This window comes from Ursus americanus, chromosome 21 (assembly GCF_024610735.1).
Source record: "Ursus americanus isolate L20-20 chromosome 21, mUrsAme1.1.p, whole genome shotgun sequence".
Classification (NCBI taxonomy): Eukaryota; Metazoa; Chordata; class Mammalia; order Carnivora; family Ursidae; genus Ursus; species Ursus americanus.
The window spans coordinates 28822288-28843213 of NC_142147.1; the positions used below are offsets into that span (position 1 = coordinate 28822288).

Below are 20926 nucleotides of genomic sequence, written 5' to 3' on the forward strand. Positions count from 1 at the left end.
GTATTTTACGTAATATTAATTCAAGAACATTAGCAAGATCGTTTATTGGAGTTTCCTCTTGAAGACTGAGAGCTAATGCCCACGCCTCAACACTGCAACTGCGATTTTGCATCAACCAAGAAACATATCTAAAGTAGCAATAGTAAGCATAAAAAAGTCATGAAATATTTAATAATACTATCTTTTGGTACATTTCCCAGACCACCAGACTCTGTAAGAAGTGGAAGAAACCACTTACTTTAGGGTTATATAACGATCAATTCTGTACCACATTAGGAAACATTATTTTGAATTTACAGTTCTTTCCCCAAATTCTGAGTTGAGAGGTTAAAAAAAAAGACATTTAGGGCGCCTGAGTGGCTTAGTCGGTTAAGCATCTGCCTTTGGCTCAGGTAATGGTCCCAGGGTCCTGGGATGGAGCCCTGTGTCGGAGTCCCTGCTCAGTGGAGAGCCTGCTTCTCCCTCTCTCTCTGCCACTCTCCCTGCTTGTGCTCTCTCTCTCTCCCTGTCAAATAAATACATAAAATCTTTTTTAAAAAGACATTTATACTTGCAGGACTCAGAAAATGTATGGTTTAGGGGTGCCTGGGTGGCTCAGGTCGTGACCTCCAGGGCCTGGGATCTAGCCCCACATCAGGCTCCCAGCTCCGCAGGGAGTCTGCTTCTCCCTCTTCCTCTGCCTCTCCCCCTGCTCATGCTCTCTCTGTGTATCTCTCTGTCTCAAATGAATAAATAAAAATCTTTTAAAAAAGAAAATGTTTTATATGCTCTAAGAAAGTTGATTATGTCCTCCAGTGAAGTTAAGGAGTGATACCAAGAAAGAGGATGTGCAATACAAGAAATGATGGATTTAACCAGGAGTGTTAGCCTGACTTCTGTGCACAAGTCCAAGCAGCCACCTAACCAGATTAGAACAGAAAGAAAAGTGTCCTCAGGACAAATAGTGAAATTGATTTCAAGCTATAGACAAAATGGTTAAGAAGCTCAAATTATTAATGACAGGGTGAAGAGGGTACCTATTTCTTCTCTTAATGGGAAAAAACTGAAAGGCAATACAAAGTTCTAGAAAAACATAAGCCTGCAAGAAAATTATGAAGTAATTAGGTTTTTTGTTTGTTTTCTTTTTAGAAGTCCAGCACCTGTCTCACTTGTTTCACTTGTAGTGAGATGCGGAACTATTAAACTTTTAGAAGACAATATTGAATATCGTTATGTCCTCATAATAGTGAAGGAGGTCTTACCCTAGACAGAAAATGCGAAGATTATAAAGGAAAGGCTTGATAAATTTAACTAAGGACTTGTGTTATTCGAGTGTTATTATAAAAACAGCAAAAGACAAGCCACAAACTGGGAAAAGATGCTTGCAGTACATGTAACCAGCAAAGGAGTAGTATCCAGAATCTATAAAACACTCCTAAAACTCAGTAAGAAAATGACCAAGAGGGCGCCTGGGTGGCACAGCGGTTAAGCGTCTGCCTTCAGCTCAGGGCGTGATCCCGGGGTTATGAGATCGAGCCCCACATCAGGCTCCTCCGCTGTGAGCCTGCTTCTTCCTCTCCCACTCCCCTGCTTGTGTTTCCTCTCTCGCTGGCTGTCTCTATCTCTGTCGAATAAATAAATAAAATTAAAAAAAAAAAAAGAAAATGACCAAGAGACAAAAGACCTGAATAGGTACTTCATCAAACTCAGAATACAAATTGCCAACAAAGATAGGAAAAGACACTTCACCTCATTATTAATCGGTCAAACACAAAATGAAATCTCCATGAGATCATTTATCAACCACCCAATAGCCAAAAATTTTAAAGTCTGAGAATGCCAGTTGTTGGTGAGGGTATAGAGCAAATGGAACTCCGAAGGGGTGAACTGACAACCATTCTGGACTAATGTTGGATGAAGATTCTCACAATCCAGCAAGCCACTCCCAGAAGAATATCCCACAGCATTTGTAGCAGGGGATCCATACAAGATGGTTCCTAGCAGCAGGGTAACAAGCAACTGAAAACAAGCCAGGTGCCGGTCAGGACAAGAATGGCTAAATAAAACCGTGATATAATTTATAATAAAATAATGTTCAGTAGTAGAAATAAATGACTTAAACCTGCAGGCAACATCACGAGTCCCAGGAATATAAAGGTGAGGAGAAAAATCTAAGTTGCAGAAGCAAGCCACAGTGTGATTAATTTTTTTACGTGATTAATTTTTTTAAGTTTTATTTTTTATGTAAGTAATCTCTACACCCAGTGTGGGGCTCGAACTCATCACCCCGAGATTAGGAGTCGCATGCTCTTTCAACTGAGCCAGCCAGGTGCCCCCCCAGTGTGATTAATTTAAATCCAGTTCAAAAACTTGCAAAACTAACAATACACTAATTCAGGATGCTAACATAGACAGTGAAATTATAATGAAATATTTAACTGGTTACTTCTATTATTTTGAAGATAACTGACATATTATATACATATATGATATTATATGCACATTTGTTTGACAAAGGAGTGCCACAGAGCAAGAGTGGCCTTGGCCACCCTCTATCTCATTCCGAGTAAAAGCTGAAATCCTCAGCAAAGCCTACAAAGTCCTACATGGTCTGACCCCCTTTCTTACCTTCTCATCTCCTAGCACTCTTCCTTTGGCCCACCACATCAGACCCACTAGCCCCTTGCTGTGCTTCCAATGTACCAAATGGGTTCCCTCCTTACGATTTTTGTATTGTCTTTTTCCTCCTCTGGGACATTCTACCTGTAGTTACTCGTTAATTAACTGCCTCACTTTCTTTAAGACTTTGCTCAAATGTCACTTTCTCAATAAGACCTACCCTGATCACCCCATTAAAAATTGCAACTCACACCCCTAGGCACATACATTCCTCATCCCAGTAATTGTTCCCTACTTTTGCACTGGTCAGTGCTCAATTCATAATGTGTGTTGAACAAATGAACGGCAGTGGGGAGGACTTGCAGACTGGGATCAGAATGGCACCAGAACTATAGGGCCAAACACGTTCTCCAGTCTTAACCCCAAGGGAGAACCCCCTTCATTGGCTGAAGGACTTGCCACCACAGGGAAGTTCAAAGTCCAGTCTGAGGTTTCAGGGTCTCTGTGGTTGGCCAAACCCTCTCATTTCATCAGCCGACTCTCACACCCTCCTGAGGCTACCAATGCTTTTGCTCCAGTTTTTTAAAAAGACTTCACCTTTTTAGAGCAGTTTTAGGTTTATAACAATATTGAGAGAGAGAGGTACAGAGATGTCCCATACACCTGCTACCCTCACACATTCATGGCCTCTCCCATTATCAGCATCACTCACCAGAGAGGTACATTTGTTACCAAGGTTGAACCTACATGCACACATCATATCACCCAAAGTCCCTAGTGCTCCTCAGAATTTGCTTTTGGTGTTGTGCATTCTGTGGGTTTGGACAAATAGTCAATGCCATATCCCCATCATTATGGTATCATAGAGAGTATTCTCATTGCCCCCAAAACCCTCCCCTCCCCATCCCCTGGCAACCACTTATCTTTTTACAGTCTCTATGGTTTTTGCCTTTTCCAGAATGTCATATAGTTGGAATTGAACAGGATGTAACTTCTTCACATTGACTTTTTTTTCCCCACTTAGTAACAGACATTTCAGTTTCCTCCATGTCTTTTCACGGCTTGATAGCTCATTTCTTTTTAGCACAGAATAATATTCCATCAGGTAGGTAAAAATGCAAAGACTGATTTACCCTGTACAGGTGATGGTGGTGGGGTGGGGGTAGTTAGTAGGAGAGGGATGGGAAGGGCATTCTTGACCCCCTTCTGGAGGGTGTAAGTTGTTACTCCGTCTTTAGAATAATTTGGCAGTTTCACACTTAAAGACATGCTCTTTGATCCAGCAGTTCTACTTCTAGGAATCTTCTAGAGGCACACAAACATGGTCACCTCTTGGCGGCTTCTCTCATGAGCCTAGATTCCCAGGAGTTTTCAATTTTGTCGAGGAAACTTGATTCTAAGGGGACCGATCCCTCACTCTTTCTCTGGCTCCTTTTCTTCACCTGTGCTTGATGAGTTCCCGTTCATCCTTCATGTATTCAAATCAACGCTTCCTCTCCAAAGAGGTCCTCCTGACTCCCCATACTAAAGGAGGTCATCCTCTCTCCATTCTGATTGTTTCTTCGTAGAGCACAACCGACATTTACGTTTGCATGTTTATCTGCGGGACTACTTATTTTGGGTCTGCACTCCCCACAAGAGCAAGGTCCGTGACTGCTCTGTCCCACAGTATGTCCCCAGGGTCTGAACTGGCCTGACCCACTGAAGCACTCAACTGGGCACTGCCTGTCAATGTCCTGAAACCTGATCTGGGTTCACACCTAGGCTTGCTTAGAACCAGACATGCCAGGAACCTCACCCAGAGGCGTGCCCAGAGTCCACTGTATACAGGACGTGAAGTCTGGGAGCCCGTCATCCCCTTTCTGGGACCTCAGGTGTCCAACCAGAATGGATGAATCACAGAGCAAAGACCATTAATTGTGGCCATCGATACAATCTGTGACCGGAGCAGGGGCAAATGAAACTTGTGTGATGCCACTATCCAGCTCAGCCTTCCTGGACCCCACAAGGGATCAGTATCTCCCTATTCTTGGCCTCTGGCACCATGAACCTCTTGCTTATCCCTCTTTGCCTGAACATACCACATTGTCCAGGACCATCCCTAGGCTGACTCCTCCACTTGACAATGCACTCCTTCCAGGCAGGCCAGCAGGCTACTGTTAACCCCAGTGGCCAGCACAGGGAGGGGCAGGCAGGGAGAAAAGGGGTCAAAGCAGGGGCCCCAGTGCCCCAGCCCACTGCATACCATACCCTTCAACATTCTGGTCCTTGAGATGTTTGCAGCCAAATGCCAGGATGGCTCGCTCTTCTAGCACCTAAAAAGCCCTGTCATTACTGGGGGGAAATGATCTGGCTTTCCAAGCCTGTAGTGGAGTCCTTTACTTCATCCCCAGTTCAGTTTGTTAGAACCCTAAGCACTGAAGTCAGAGATGTGAGTTTGAGGTCTATACCATATATTAAGCTATGTGACCTGAGCCTTTCTAAGTCGCAGAGTCCCTATTGATAAACTCAGGGGTTTTTTATTATTTACATATTTATTAAAGATTTTATTCATTTATTTGAGAGAGAGCATGAGCAGGGGGAGGGGCAGAGGGAGAAGCAGACTCCCCACTGAGCTGGAAGCCCCAATGCAGGGCTTGATCCCAGGACCCTGAGATCATGACCTGAGCCAAAGTCGGGCGCTTAACCTACTGAGCTGCCCAGGAGCCCCAATAAATTCAGGGATTGAAATACCTTCCCCACACTACTGTGAAGCGGCAGGCTCAGGTTTTATGAGGCCTGAACCTTCTACAGCTTGACAAATCCTCAAGTGAGGTGTCCTGAAGCTTCAGCTCCAAGGTCAATATCTCTCTGCTCCTCCCCTCCTCCTTCCTTTCTCACTCTACCTTTCCCCCTCACTGCCTCCCTCCAGGGTTATCCAGGAGATTCTCTAAGGTTCTGCACTCTGGGCCCAGATATCTCATCATCTCCTGTACCCTGCAGCTGCAGCCCCAGCCACCACTGCTTGCTCTTCCCTTGTGCAGACGGGAAAATCTGACCATCCTTCATGAAGGAGATGGGTCTCTGCAAGCCTGATTCACCCTCTCCTTCCAACTGTAACCTCAGAGCAAAACAACCCCCCCCCCCCGTCCTCCTCATTGTCCCTTCAGCTTTGCGTTTTGCTTGTCAAACTTTAGACTGTAAACTCTAGTATTACAAGATTAATTATTATGTCTATTTCTCAGGGTAGGATGTTACTGTCAGGACAAATCAAACGTTCGCCCCAGGTAACTGTGCAGGGGATGGGGGTATGTGGGCCCCCAGGAGATGGGGCACAGAATGGCTACAAGGAGACCACAAGATAAGAGGCATCCTGTCTGATTTCTTTCTGAAAGAAACGAGTGAATATAAATGCCAACAGCTCTGATAGTGTGGTGGTGGGACATGGGGGGTGGGGAACGAAGTCGGGAGTGTGTGTGTGTGTGTGTGTGTGTGTGTGTGTGTGTGTTGGTGGGGGTGTACAGACTTCAAGGGCCAGCTCACCACAGTGCCTCTCTACTCCCAGGAAGGGCTGGGACCCCCTTCTCAGCTGCTGGATGATGCACCCAAAATGAAAGGAGACTTTGGAAGAAAGCGGGTGAGGAGCTTATTCCCTGTGCCCAGAGGAAGTGTGGACAGTTTTGCTTTCCTTGAAGTGTGCGCCTGACGGGAACCCAGCTGCTAAGGAGGACTCAAAATAAAATTCACAAGCAAGAAGAAACATGGCGCTTTGGGGACTCAGTCCATTCATTCTACAGAGGAGGACTTCCAAACTCCTGGCCCCTCCAATAGCGGCCTGCGCCCCGTGTGCCCGGCTCCCTCCCCAGCGCCACAACTGGGGGCCTCCGCTAAGGTTAGGGGTGCGCAGCAGTGGATGACGCCCAGCTGAAGCTGCTAGGGCCGCGCGGCAGCACGAGGTCCAGGGCGAGGTTGCGCTGCTCGCTCTCGGAGAAGACGGGCCGGTAGCCCAGCAGCTGCAGCGCGCCGGCACACAGCTCCTGCACGCGGCGGATCTTGGCGAAGGGCAGTGCGTGGCGCCAGGCCTGGGAGACATTGACCGCGTCCCTGGACGAGGTCTTGAAGGCCTCGCGGCGCGCGCCGGGCCCGGACCCGTGCGTGATGTTGTGGATCCAGGCCTCGAGCTGCGGCGTGAGGCTCAGGCCCGCAAAGGCATAGAGCGCGCGGATCTCGGGCAGCGGCGCCCGCGCCAGATCCTCGAAACGCACCAGGCGGTAGCGGCCCCGCAGGAAGGGCGGCGGCTTCTGCGTGGCTGCCTCCGCGATGCGCACGTGGCTGCGGCACACCTCGCGCACCACGCGTAGGCCGGGGTCGGCCTCTACCCACGTGCCATTGGTGCCCAGTACGATGCCGTTGTCGCGCGCCAGCGCCTTGGCCGTCTGCTCGCGCGACCTCAGCACGGCCCGCGGGTCGCGCACCAGGTGCACGATGCGCAGGTTGAGCGCGGGATCGTTGAGCAGCTGGTAGAGCACCTGCAGGTTGAAGAAGCGCACCTCCTTGAGCACCACGTGGCTGTAGGTGCGGCAGGCCTCCTGGGCCAGGCGGAAGGGCTGCCGCGCGCACAGCGGCTTGCACACCGCCTCGCTGCTGATAGCGCCGCGCGGGAAGGCGCTGCAGGCGGGCGGCGAGCACAGCGCGCGGCTCACCGCGTACTGGAAGAGGTCCGACAGGTTGCGGCGCCACGGCAGGTAGGCGTCGAACACGTCCATGTCACACAGGAAGACGGAGCGCACCACGTCGCGCACGGCCATGTGCAGCGCCGGCGCGCTCCCCTGGGACAGGGTGGTCCACACGTGCCACCCGGGCTCCATCAGGTAGAAGACATCGGGGTGCTGGCTGAAAAGCTGGCCCACGAAGGACGAGCCTGAGCGCCATGAGGACAGCACCAGCAGGTGCACCCGCTCTTTGCCACCGGCTGGGGACGGCGGCCTGGGCCAGGAGACCAGGAAAAGCAGGATGCCAGTCTGCGCCAGCAGGAGCACGGTCACCGCCGTGCTGGAGATGCGGGGCAGCCACATGCCTCCGGCTGGGGCCTGCGGGAGGAGAGGGCAGCCGTTAGGGACCGCGGCCCACTGGCCATGCCACACCCCAACGTTTGTCCAGTGCTTGCAGGGAGCAGCCCTCCCCCTTCCCCCGCACCTCCGACTAGACCACCCGACCTGTGGGGCCTCCCCAGACTATGGCCGTCCCAGTGGGGGACTCTCCCGGAATACGACTTTGAGACATCAGCCAAGATCTAGTGTATGCAGAGGAAGAGGCCAGTTGCAGAATGCTGTGGGAAATGTATGCTCGTCCTTACTTCCTCCCTCCCTCTTCCCCTCCCCTGTCTTTCTCTCTTTTTTTCTGGAAAGGGAAATATTTTAAAAACACAATTCCCACCTTTTGCTTAAGAATTCCTTTCAGGGAGACAAGTTTAGATTGTTGAGCTCAACAGCTTGATGGGTGATTTGACTCCCTTACCAGGCTCAGCCACTTCCTAGCCTGTGATCCTGGACCAAATTCTTAATCTGTCTGTAACTCAGTTTACCCATCTGTAAAAAGGGGATTCATAGGGGTACTGGAGTAATGGAATGAGCTTGGGGGGCAGGGCATGTCGTAAATCCTATAACTGATAACTTGCCCTTTCCACACAGTGTGTTTCTGTGTTGTCTGACTTCTTTTAAACAAGCTGATGCAGATTTCATTATTAAAAGTGAATAAATGACATAGACAAAGAACACTAACTGTAGCTATCTACAGAGAGTAAAGTGCTACAGGATACATGAACTCCAGAGGGAGGGTACCCTTCTGGAGCTGTGGGAATGTGCAGAAGAAAGCAGTAAAGGGAGAGGTGACAGCAGTCAGGCTCCTGGCCACCACTTGCCCTTTTCCATGCTGAGGTTACTCACTGTAGTCCTGGGCTGCTGGGAGAGCTGCCCACCTTAATCACAATCCATGGAAGATGCCTGCAGGTTTTTCAGGACCTGAGAAAGCAGGAGGGAGGCTGGGTCAGAGTCTCACAGGAGGAGATAGCCCTGCACAGCGGGAGGGCTTTGCATTCCCAGACGGACAGAAAGTTCCCTGCAGGTGGGAAATAGCTGCCCAGCCCCTGAGCACATTTTTCCAAGTATGTGTGACCTGATGGTGTCTCCTGCTAGTCGGAGAAGAGAGGGCGGCAGTGAGCCCTCTGATGCCACTTAGGAGCTATGAAACCTGGGGCAAACGACTTGACTTCTCCAAGGCTCAGTTTCCTCCCCTGTAAAGTGAGGATGGTCACATTTAGCCTCTTGGGCTTTGTCATGAAGGAGCTGCTACCAACACAGATGAGGAAGGGCTCGCTAGTGCCAAACGTCCGCCCTGTGCTGCTGCTGGTGCTGTGGTGGGAGAGGAGGAAGCAGGGGAGGTCACCACCCAGATGAGACACCCTGAGGTCACCTACATCTGGAATCCCAGCATCTCCTGAGCCCACCCTGGGTCCTTTACTGGATCTTAAGAATATCGCACTTGTCCAGCAGAGTGAAAGGGACACTGAGCCAAGCTCGCGCACCCTGAGGTCCTAGAGTTTTTCCCTCCTTGCACCTGTTGCTCTTGCCATGATCTCAAGGAAGAGCTGCTTTGGAAGGGAGGGGCCTGAAAGTTTCCTCTTTGCTTTCACAGCATTTGCTCCCCTCAAAGCCCCCTCCCCTGCCCATGTCACCACCAGGAGACACCAGGTGTAAATCGTGAGCAGATCCCACTTATCTGGAGGCTGCCAGAGTGGGTGGAGGACACCCAGCAGCTCTGTCATCTGGTGACCAGCACTGCCTCCTGACCCACAAGTGCTAGATGCTATGATTTAACTCAATGGCCCCTTCAGTGGACATTATGTTTTCCCTTTTTTACATGAAGGACCCAAGGCTTGGAGAGATAGCAGGTAAAGAGGGACCCCAACCCAGGACTTCCATCTCTAAGTTTCTGGCACTTTCCAATTATAGTCAGCTAGCCTCTCCCATTCCTGGGAAATCCCTGCAGAGCACTAGACCCTGGTGTTTGGCCCAAACATAGCTGCCCTGGCCAGCCCAGCCCTTTCCCGGCCAGGGAGGGTCTTGACCATAAGCCACCAATGTGTGTTGTTACCTGCCCTCCAGATGTTTTCTTAGGTGACTCACACAACACGGAACTGATACCTGATCCTATTATTGGAACTTGAGAACTAGGAAGGGGATTGACACATGCTGCCCCATGCAGAGTGTCCAGAGAAGTCCAGGTCCTACGGGAGAGTTTTCTGATAAGGAGCCTTAGGTACAGGACACCCAACCGCAGGTCAGGGAGACACCAGGATAAGCACTTTATCTTCATGATTGAACTGCATCTTTCCAACATTCCTGGGAGGTAGGAAAGATTTTATTAATTAATTAATTAATTTATTTATTTATTTGAGAGAAAGCAAGAGCTTGAGAGAGAGCGCAAGCAGGGAGAGGGGGAGGGGCAGAGGGAGAGGGAGAGGGAGAAAGAATCTTTTTTTTTTTTTTTTAAGATTTTATTTATTTATTTGACAGAGACAGCCAGCAAGAGAGGGAACACAAGCAGGGGGAGTGGGAGAGAAAGAAGCAGGCTCGCAGCGGAGGAGCCTGATGTGGGACTCGATCCCAGAACGCTGGGAACACACCCTGAGCTGAAGGCAGAGGCTTAACGACTATGCCACCCAGGCGCCCCTAGAATCTTAAGTAGACTCCACGCTCAGTGCAGAGCCCCATGCAGGGCTCGAGCTCAACGACCCTGAGACGACGACCTGAGCTGAAATCAAGAGTCAGACACTCAACCAACTGAGCCACCCAGGCGCCCCTAGGGCAGAGGCTTAAATCCAAGTGCCAGACACCCAGAATAGAACTCTGGGGTGGGTCTCTCTCACTCCTCAGCCTTTCCCCAATGAAGTCCCCCATCTTGGAAGGCCTAGCCCCCTCCCCTACAAATTTTTTAATTTTAAAATTCCTTTGGAGGGCATATATTTATTATTTATGTTTAATTTTAGAAAAAGGTAGTACATAGAGGTGGTGCAAACCTCTGAAGGTACAGATGAGGTTATCGTGGACTCATGTTTTCTTTGTGAAAATTAGAAAGGAGAGCCCATGGCTTGGCAGATACAGCCCCACACCAGAGTGCTAGGGCCACCGAGTCAAAAGGAAGTAACATTGTCTGCCCCTATGCTTCCCTCAGGTCCTCCTCAGAGGCAACTGTGCCTCTAACTTCCACAAAGTCTTTGATGATAGTGATAAAAATAATCCGTATTTTGGGGGAGGGAGGTGGGAATAAAGTACAAGAGACCACAGAGGGAACAAAAAGTTCCCCCTCCTACCCTGCTACCCAGGACCACTTTATAGAGTAGTCTTTGTCACGTCACTGAAAGGTTTTTTTTTTTTTTGTCGTAAAGTCAATATTCAAAATTGACATCATTTGTAAAATAGCACACAGCTGAAGCACATGGTGCACTAGGAGTACATGTCCTTTGTTGTATAACCCTTTGTTTTCCCCGGAGTTAAACTGCCCTACAGATTAAAATTGTACAGATAAAATTGAAGCGGAGAAGGTAGAACAAAAAGATCAATGATGGACAAAAGATGGAAAATAGATAAAAGATAAGAAAGCAAGGGGATAGATCCAGGAGGTCCAACGTCCAACGTCCTATCCTAGCAGAGCTGACAATCTAGCTAGGAACCTCAAAGACACATCCATGAAGTGGCCAAGGGACCAGACGGTGGTCCAAGTGAGTGGCCCAACTATCCAGTGCCAGGGGAGGGTCATGCTAGCCCGGGCATGCATCCTTCTCTCCTAGATTCTAGACAAATCCCCCAGCCGGTCTCCCTGCATTTCATATTGCACAGAGCCACCGGAGCTGCCTACACCATATTTGATCCTGTCATTCTCCTACTCAGCAACCTTCCGCTTTCCAACCTCACTTCCCATAATTCCCCCCCAGCGTCCCGTGTGTCAGATCACGTGGAATCATTACTCCGTGTTCCCCTCTGCTCTGCTCTAAGTGCCCAGCCCCGCCTCCCCCCAGGAGTCATCTCAGCTTCCTCCCAAGACACCTCACCTGTGCCTCTCTCAAGGCATGTACCACTCTGCCCTGAGTGACACTTTGCCACCCCTTCTCGCCTGTGAGGAACCTGAGGGTCGAGACTGTGGCTTTTTTGCAAGTGTCTGTTCCCAGGCACCCAGGGAGGGGCTCAGCCCTGCACAGGTGCACTAGACAGGGTTTGCTTGGGTCCACTCGATACCTGTTCCTCCTTATTCTGCTAACGGCTTCTAGATTTTTCTTTCAGCAACCACCGTCACTCACACAAAGTGTGTGTGGTTTGCATGGGGCTGACCGCCCACTTCATGGTTCTTAGGGAGACATGTGTCTCAAGCCTGGCTCAACTCTATATTCCATACACTATACCTGGACCTCGCGTTGCCCCAAGTCCAATCCCAGGATTTTTGTATATCTGCGGGGAAGAGGGAAACTGCCTGGGTATAAAGCCAACGCAGAAGAGAACTGAACAGAGAAGGAAAGTCTGAGAGCCCGTGAGCAGCTGGCAGCATCTGGATCCATCTGGGCAAGAATTGACTCATGGACTTCCCAGATGGGGAAACTGCTCTGTTTTTCGTCAAGCCAGCGTGAGTTCAGTTTCTGCCATTTACAATCAAGTGTTTTGATTACAGAGTGGGTCCCCCTGGTGGGGTGGGGTGAGGGCAGAACTGTCAGGAGCACGGATGGAGTTCTGGGGGCTGGTCACGCTGTGTTCCTTGATTCGGGGCTAAACACCTGGGTGTGTCATCAAGCTGTATTTTTATGACTGGTGCTCTTTTCTGTATGTATGTTATATTTCAAAAGAGTCAAGATTCCTGACTAAGACAGACAGCAAGTGTCATGTCCGGGAATGTCCCAAAGACTGAACGAGTAGGTGATATTAATAAACATTTGCCTAATTGAAGTCAGATACTCTGATCCAGATGCAAAGGGAGGAGTTCCCCACGTAGCCCACATTTCTTCCTGCTAAGCATTTTACTTTTTTTTTTTTTTTTTTTTTTTTTTTAAGGAGGCTCTCCATGGAGCCCAACACAGGGCTCAAACCCACAACCCTGAGATCAAGATCTGAGCTGTGATCATGAGTCTGATGCTCCAATGACTGAGCCACTCAGGCACCCCCTTGCTGAGAATTTTAAAGTGACAGTACCTTCTACACATCCCTGATTATTTGTTGGCCTGGGAGACACAGGAAGGAGCTATTGTTCTATCTGATTGGCAGATGGGAAATCTGAGCTACAGGGCGGGACGTAGCAGGGGGAGAGCCTGAGCCCAGGAACCCAGCTCTCTGGGAAACCCTCCCCTGGACCCCAGCTCTGCGTGCCCCTTACTCAGCAGCCTCTCCCAGCCCTGGCAGGGTATCTAAGGGAGTGAAATGTAATCCTAGGTACAAATTCATGGCTCAGATTTCTCTCAGTTTGGCATCAGCTGGAGGCCATCCCTGTCCAGGAACCCCAAAGACTAGAGAAAACAGATTCCAGATGAGGGATCAGTGGATTCTTGGCATCAAGGGTCACCCCTGGGGGAAACCAGCTCTAATGGAGCCCGGAGCATCTGTTAGGGAGAAGGCTCAAAAAGAGGGAAAGAGAAAAGAAAAAAAACAACGGGGGGGGGGGCGGGGGGGGGGGAAGCAAGGGAGGAAAGGAAAGAGAGGAGGAGCAAGATGAATGTTTAAGGTGGGCTGGAAACATGGAATACCAGTAAATACCATCTGTTAAGGGCTTCCTATATGCCAAGACTTTTCGGCCCATTTTCTGACTTAATCCTTATGACAACTCTATGATGTGACACACCTGACACTCCTCCCTATTTTACAGAGAAGGAAACTAAGATTTAGAAAGATAAGAAACTTGCCTCAAGGACACACACAGCAGCTGAGTCAGAATTTAAGTCCTAACCTTTTAACTTTAGAGCTTTTAACTACATAGTGTCCAGTGGAAAAACCACAAGTACTAAGACATACAGTAGTGTTAAAAATGCACAAATATTAAAAAAACACAAATACCAAAGGACATCAACAAGAACATGAAAGGACACCCCCAAGTGGGAGAAAATACTTGCAAATCGTATGTAGCAAGGGACCCAGATATATAAAGAGCTCTTATAATTCAATAATAGAAGACAAACAACCCAACTTAAAAATGGGCAAAAGCTTTGACTAGACATTCTTCCAAAGATATACAAATTGCCTACAAGTGCAAGAAACGATGCTTGACAATTTTAGTCATTAGGGAAATGCCAATCAAAACTAGAATGAGAGACCACATCCCATCAGCTAGGATGGTTAAAATCAAAAAGGTAGAAGATAACCAGTATTAGTGAGAAGGTGGGGAAATCAGAACCCTGGTACACTGCTGTGGGGAATGCAAAGTGGTAGTTCTTCAAAGGTTAAACATAAGGTTACCATGTGATACGGCAATGCCACTCTAAAATCCATGTCCAAGGGCGTCTGGTGGCTTACGCCTAAGCGTCTGTCTCTGGCTCAGGTCATGATCTCAGGGTCCCAGGGGTTGAGCCCCGAATAGGGCTCCCTGCTAAGTGGGGAGTCTGCTTCTCCTTCTCCCACTGCCCCCCCACCCCCATTCATGCTCTCTCTCACTCACCCTCTCTCTCAAATAAAATCTTTTAAAAGAAAACCGCAAAGAGGCGCCTGGGTGGCGCAGTCGTTAAGCGTCTGCCTTCGGCTCAGGGCGTGATCCCGGAGTTCCGGGATCAAGCCCCACATCAGGCTCCTCTGCTGGAAGCCTGCTTCTTCCTCTCCCACTCCCCCTGCTTGTGTTCCCTCTAGCTGGCTGTCTGTCTCTGTCAAATAAACAAAAAAAAAAAAAAAAAAGAAAGAAAGAAAGAAAGAAAACGCAAAAACATATAAAAGAAATCTCGAAGGATGCATACTGAATATTAGTAATCTTTTTTTTTTTTTAAAGATCTTATTTATTTATTTGAGAGAGAGAGCACAAGCAGGGGGAGTGGCAGGCAGAGGGAGGGGCAGAGGGAGAAGCAGACTCCCTGCTGAGCAGGGAGCCTGACTCTGGATTAGATCCAGGACTCTGGGATCATGACCTGAGCCGAATGTAGACGCTTAACCCACTGAGCACCGCCCCCAGGCGCCCCTGAATATTAGTAGTTATCTATGGCCAGGTACAGGTAATTTTTTTCTTCTTAGTGCTTTGCTGAATTTTCCAGGCAGTCTATGATAGACTTGTACTACTTTGGTAATCATAAATTTGGTTACAGGAGGCACAGGTGGAGTTTGCCTGCTCCAGCTCTCACTGCGGGAAGAGAAGTGCCTGCAAACCCATCTCCCAGCTGACCTGAGTACCAGTTGGCCGGAGCAGGGCAGGGGCATTGGCTGGAGAATTACCTCCTATGCACTGAAAGATATCAAGATCCCCAAGCCCACGGTCAGCCTCGCGGCTGTGGGCGGGGCCAGGCTGCAGCAGAGACAGTCCAGGCCCCAAGCCCGGGCCACATCTGCTATCTCTCTGCCAGTCCTAATGAGCAGCTTCGTGGCATCGGCTAGAGGCAGGGAAGCTGGAGTCACACAGCCCAGATGCTGCTGGAGGAAACATATTGGCCTGCAGGAATCTATTGGGAAATGAAATAAAATTGTTCGGGAAAGGAGCCTTAAGTCTCCCTGGCTCAGAGCTACCCTGGGGGCATTTCAAAGCAAATAAGCAGATCACACATAACATCTTTCCCTGGCTCTGAACTTTGGGGAATCCTCAAAATGCACTTTGCACAGGACCCAATCACAGAAACTTACAGCTGGGGAGACCTGAAGTCTGGCGGCTCCCACCTCTTTTCTGAAGCAAGACATGCAGGGGATGGGGGTAGGGAGTGCACATTTAGCACATACCCTGTGTTCCCCCAAGTGTTGACTGAGCCCTCTTATTACAGGGATAATATGGAATGTTCGCTGGTGTTTTTTTTTTAACCTTTTATTTTGATGATTATATGTGAAAAGCAAATCATTCTTAGAATTTAATGACATTAAAAAAAAAAAGGAAGGGGCTGTTTTAGAAGAAAATAACTCAAAACATGTAACAGCCAGACACAGTGTGTGGACATTGTTTGGATTCTGATTCAAACAAACCAAGCACAAGAAGGTATCTTTGAAGCAATAGGAAATTTCAACACGCCCTGAGTCCTCGGTGACAATCCAGAAATCATTGTCAATGCTACAATGTCACCACGTGCCGTATTCTTTTTCCTGCATTTCTGTACCTATCTCCCCTTAGTAGACTAGAAGCAGGATTCTGTCTCATGACAGGGAGCAGGGGTAGCACAGTGGCTAACAAACTCCATTTGATCATTTACTGTGTGATCTTAGGCAAGTTACTTAATCTCTCTGTGCCTATTGTTATTTAATCTATAAAATGGGGGAAATTCGACTGGCTGGCTCCGTCCCTTGAGCATGTGATGCTTGATCTCTCGCTCATGAGTTCAAGCTCCACGTTCGGCCCAGAGCTTGCTTTAAAAAAAATAAAATAAAATGGGGTAAATAATATAATCCAAGTCAGGACTTGATGTGAAGATTCAATGAGTTAATATTGCTAAAACACTTAGAACAATGTCACATAGCACTGTTGTATCTGTTCAGAAATCCTCCGACTCCTGGGTTACAACTATAATCTGTGGATCCAAGCGAAAGCCTCTTCATAAGGAACACTCAAGAACAGCCTGGCCTGGTTCAGGTGACCTAGCACCCTTGCAACAGAATTTGGCAAGCCCAGGCAGGGGCAGAACACGGACATGCAAAGCAGCAGCGAAAAATGCCTAGAAGCCTGGCTTCTGGAGCCACACTGGGTTCAAATTCTGCCTCTACACCAGTGAGGTGTGTGCCTTTGAGCAGGGCCCCCCTAAAGTCTTGGTGCTTCAGCTGGCTCCTTTGTAAAGGCCGCTGCCACAGCGCCTAGCACACGGGTTGGACAGGAGTTAAGTGGAACTGTATAACCCTTAGCACAGCCAACGCGCAAGAAGCCACACACCATTCCCGTTCGCTCTGGTGCTTAGCTCGCTCACTCTCGGCCCCAGGGCAGCCGAGTCCTTTCTGCTCTTCAGGCCTCAGTTTTCCCACCCTCATGCCTCCGGTCCAAGATGGGGATGGGGAGAGAAAAGAGAGTTAACTTGTACCGGGCACTATGCTGGGCCAAGAAAGGTCTTTCCGGTTGCCCAAGATCCCGCCGCAGAAACAGGGGCCGCCAGACTCCCATTCAGCTGTATATGGTTCCAAAGTCACACACCAAGCTGTCTTTCCTCCACAGTTCCGTGGGCGGGTGGTGGTGGTGGTGGAAGCTTTCTAGATTAACACATGCCCTTTGGCTCTCACGTTTCAAGAGTTTAGGGATCCCCAGCAGTGATCTGGGGTTGAAGCCGCAGGAAGGCACTTTCTAACCAGCGCCTGGGACTACCATGGCCTTTCCGCGTTCTGATACAACCACCGCCCTCAACCCTTCTCCCCAGACCATCTCCCCGGCTACAAGACCCATGCCCCTGACTGGGGGCATTCCGTGCCGAGAGAGGACCAACCAACGTACCCCAAAGCTGGCGTCCCTGCCCGAGCTGGCGCGGCGGGGAGGCGGACACCACTGTCCCGAGGCTCCGCAGAGGCTCCCTGACGTCTCCTCTTGCAAGTTCCAGTCCGCCGCCGGCCGCGTCTTCACTGGGAGAGTCCGCAGGGGCTGCCGTGCTCTGTAAGCCCCCCCGCTAGTTAGGGGCACCCGGTGGCACCGGGGAGAAGGCTCTGAGAGGCATGGGCGCAGACCAGCAGATACCCAGATATTGGAGGCACCTGGAGACCCAAGGCGAAGGGAACCTGGAAACAGGGCAGGAGTGTCCTGGAAAAGGAGAGGCGTCTTAAGAACGGGATGTATGTGTGTGGGGGCAGTCGTGGGGCAACGGCCAGACACACACTCGGGCGCCCTTGTCCCGGAGCCCCACCCGGGCCAGGCGCCGCGCCCCTGCGTCCCCGCGCCCCTGCGCGCGAGCTCTGCGCTGTGGGTGCCGCTGCTCCGCGCTGCGGGCGGGAGAAGAGCGCACACAATGAGGCGCTTTCAGACGTGGCTGCGGTCCCGAAGGCGGCGGGCGGGAGCCGGGGCGGGAGGGACGAAGGAAGGAAGGAGCCGGTTGGCCCCCGGCTCTCGCTACCCTCCCCACCTCGGGGGAGGGGCGGCCTCCCAGGGGCGGGCACGAGAGGACCGGGTGAGGGCGGGCACAGGTGGGCCCGGGGGCCGCGGGAGGATGTCGAAGGGCGCTCGCATTCCCCTCTCATCCTACTAATTGGCCAAAAAAGTTGCCTCCTGCTCCGTTCGCGGAGAAGGAAGCCTCCCGGGAGCACAAAAGGCCCTTGCGAGGGAAATCAAATCTTAATCTTAGCCCTCCTCGCTCTCGGTGGCATCCTCGTAGCGAAGTAACTTGGAATCCAAGCCCCTTCCCAAGCCCCCAGCCTCAGACCTAAGCCAAATGCAAGGCATCTTGATGCCAGGCGGACACACACGCGGCCTCCCCAAGCAGTAGCCGAGCCGGGAGGGGCCGAGACACCTAGGGCCGAAACACTCAGGGGCTGGGCCCAGAGCTGGCTGTCCCCCTCCCTGTTTTAGCATCAATCCAGAGGCCCAGGCTTGATAGCAGGTCCGGATAAATACAGGGTATGTTTCAATGAGTAAAGCAGTCCGCACCCCCTCCCCCGCCCAGATAACAACAGAGTCCAGGCATCTGAAAAAGAGGATTCTGACTTCTTGTAATCCGTGGTGGGATCTAAAAGAAGTCTCTGCTGCTGGGAGTATAAATTAGTGCATTCTTTCCAGGATGCGGTTTGGCAAGATGAATTTAAATCCTTAAGAACAGCCATAAGCTTTTTGAATTAGCAATTCCTTTCTAGGATTTATCTTTTTTTTTTTTTTTAAGTAGGCTCCAGGCCCAGCATGGAGGCCAACATGGGTCTTGAACTTACCACCCTGAGATGAAGACCCTGAGATCAAGACCTGAGCTGAGATCAAGAGTCCGATGCTTAACTGACTGAGCCACCCAGGTGCCCGTCTGGGATATATCTTAAGGAAATAACTGGCAACAAGGATTTATACACAAAGTTCATAGAAGTTATGATAGTGAAAAAATTCGAAACTACTAAAGATTAGAAAGATGTGTACCAGAATGCCAATAGGACATTTAAGGACAACTTATTTTCTTTAGGTTACCATAATTATACATCTTCCCCAATAGGCATTTAGAATTTATCTGGTGAGAAAGAAATAAGACATCTTAAAGACCATGAACATGATGGGGCCCCTGGGTGGTTCAGTCGGTTGAGAGTTTGCCTTCTGCTCAGGTCATGATCCTGGGGTCTCTAGATAGAGCCCTGGGGGGGCTCCCTGCTCAGTGGGGAGTCTGCTTCTCCTCTCCCTCTGACCCTCCCCTCCCTCTGTGCTCATTCTCTCAAAATAAATTAAAAAGTCTTTAAAAAACTAAAAAGCATGAATATGAGGAGAAAGAAAAAAAGAAGACAGAGAATTGCTTTTTAGTTGATGGGACCTAATTAAGGTCTTAGGGGCTTTACTTGACTCACACAGAAACTGGATAATCATTTCGCAAAATTAGAGATCTCCTCCATCCCAAATATTGTGAAATTGTCTCAAACCCTTAGCTATGAGTTACAGCTCATTTGATAAAATCCTGTGCATTTCTCACCTTTTTCCCTCTTGCTACTACACTGTGTCATTCAGGTTCAAGAGCTACCAACATCTGATCTGTAAATAATTTGATATTTGCCAAACACAGTTGTAATTTTCCAGCCTGTGGTTTCCACATGCCATGTGGATTCCACCGAAAACTCACATGTAATTGGGGCTGGACCAGGGGACTTTGCCAAAGAGCTAACAAAAGCTCCAAGGTCTTTGGGCAGAGCCCTGGCAAGGCAAGGCCTCCGGTGAGTAACTCGGAGAAGTGTGCGCAACCGCTGCCCTCCCCGCCCCCTTTCCAAACTCTTCTTGAAAAAGCCACACGCAGCCTTCCATTTTCAATATTTTAATTAAAAAGGTACAAAGCGTCATGGTTCTTTATACAAATTTTGCATTAAAATAATTTCACAAAATGCAGAGCAGTGTTTAACCACATCTTTAGCTATCTTTCCATATTCATTACCTTTTTGTGATTCAAACCAGAAACCGTTTTTTTTTTTTTTCCATTTATATCCAAGAAAAAATGCTTAGGTATATAAACAGCCCTACATATTAAAAGAAAAGGCAGAGGGGCCAGGGGTAAGCTATTTATGTGCTTGAATACTTCAAAAGAGCTGTTATTTTGGTCAGCTCTTATTTTGGTCAGCCTGAAAGAAAAGGTGCTTTGGAAATGAGAACTGAATCTCCAAGGTAAACTGAAGCATAAGTGAGGAGTGTGTTTGTGAGTGGGCATGACCTATGGATCACAGCAGGTGTGTCTCCAGTGCCAATGATATCTTGGGATCATAAAGTAGATCCATTTGTCCTTTGAGGACAGCTCTTCTGCTCAGGCCAAGACTGGAGAACTCGTCTTCCATATGCAAGAGAGGCCCGTTTCAGCCATCCCATCCTGCCCACGCTCACTTAAGCAAGAACCTGCTAGACTTCTTGTCATTTTGCTAATGGCCAGGCCAGATAAGGTGGGCTGGGTGAGCATCCTCTCTATCCCCTCACTCACCTTGTGTGTCCATCCCAAAGCTGCTCACTCTGATGGCCACCCTGTTCCTTCATCAAGGGAAATACAAGTAGCTGCGTTTCCCGCTAGCCTTCCAAATACACTCTGTGGGGGTTGGCAGAGGGAGCCAATACCAACAACAGCTCCTCTGTCACCCACGTCCTTTTCAAGAAGGGGGAGGGCTGTCAAGGAGGAGAAGTGGCAAGTGTCCAGGCTGTTGGAGGAGGGCTGAGAGAAAGAGACTGTGGTTACCATCCTTACTTCCCCCACTGTTGCTGAGGGGATTGTGAACAAAACAGCAGTCTGGCCGAAGCCTGCTGTTCCAGGGGCACAGACAGGGCGAAAGGCAGGGCAACAAGCCAGCCACAGCAGGGCAGGGATAAAGGGCCGCTCAGCTGAGCTGATGACAGACGACTGTCTGTTAGACCGAGGGCAGGTGGTCCTCGTGCCCGAGTCGCCCACCCGCACACGTGTGCATGCATGTGCTCTCGAGCGCTCCCTTACTCTCGCTCCCATTCTCCCCTTCAAGGCCTCTCAGTGCTGGAAACCGAAGTTCTGAATGGGAAATTTAGATGCTCAGGACTGGAAAGTGCT

The 20926-nt window shown here is 49.6% G+C and overlaps 1 protein-coding gene across 1 annotated transcript; it reads right to left on the reverse strand.

Annotated features, from left to right (window-relative positions):
* Positions 1-58: 58 nt before the first annotated feature.
* LOC123791317 (carbohydrate sulfotransferase 6) lies at positions 59-17704 on the reverse strand. Its single transcript, XM_045796024.2, has 3 exons — positions 17200-17704; positions 8523-8597; positions 59-7667 (listed from the first exon to the last, which is right to left on the reverse strand). Exon 3 carries the CDS (start codon positions 7650-7652, stop codon positions 6471-6473), a length of 1182 nt encoding a protein of 393 aa, XP_045651980.1. The 5' UTR covers positions 7653-7667; positions 8523-8597; positions 17200-17704; the 3' UTR covers positions 59-6470.
* Between the last annotated feature and the right edge of the window lie 3222 nt (positions 17705-20926).

Coding starts and splice junctions, on each gene's coding strand:
- LOC123791317 (XM_045796024.2), bottom strand. CDS start 7,652: ATGTGGCTGCCCCGCATCTCCAGCACGGCGGTGACCGTGCTCCTGCTG.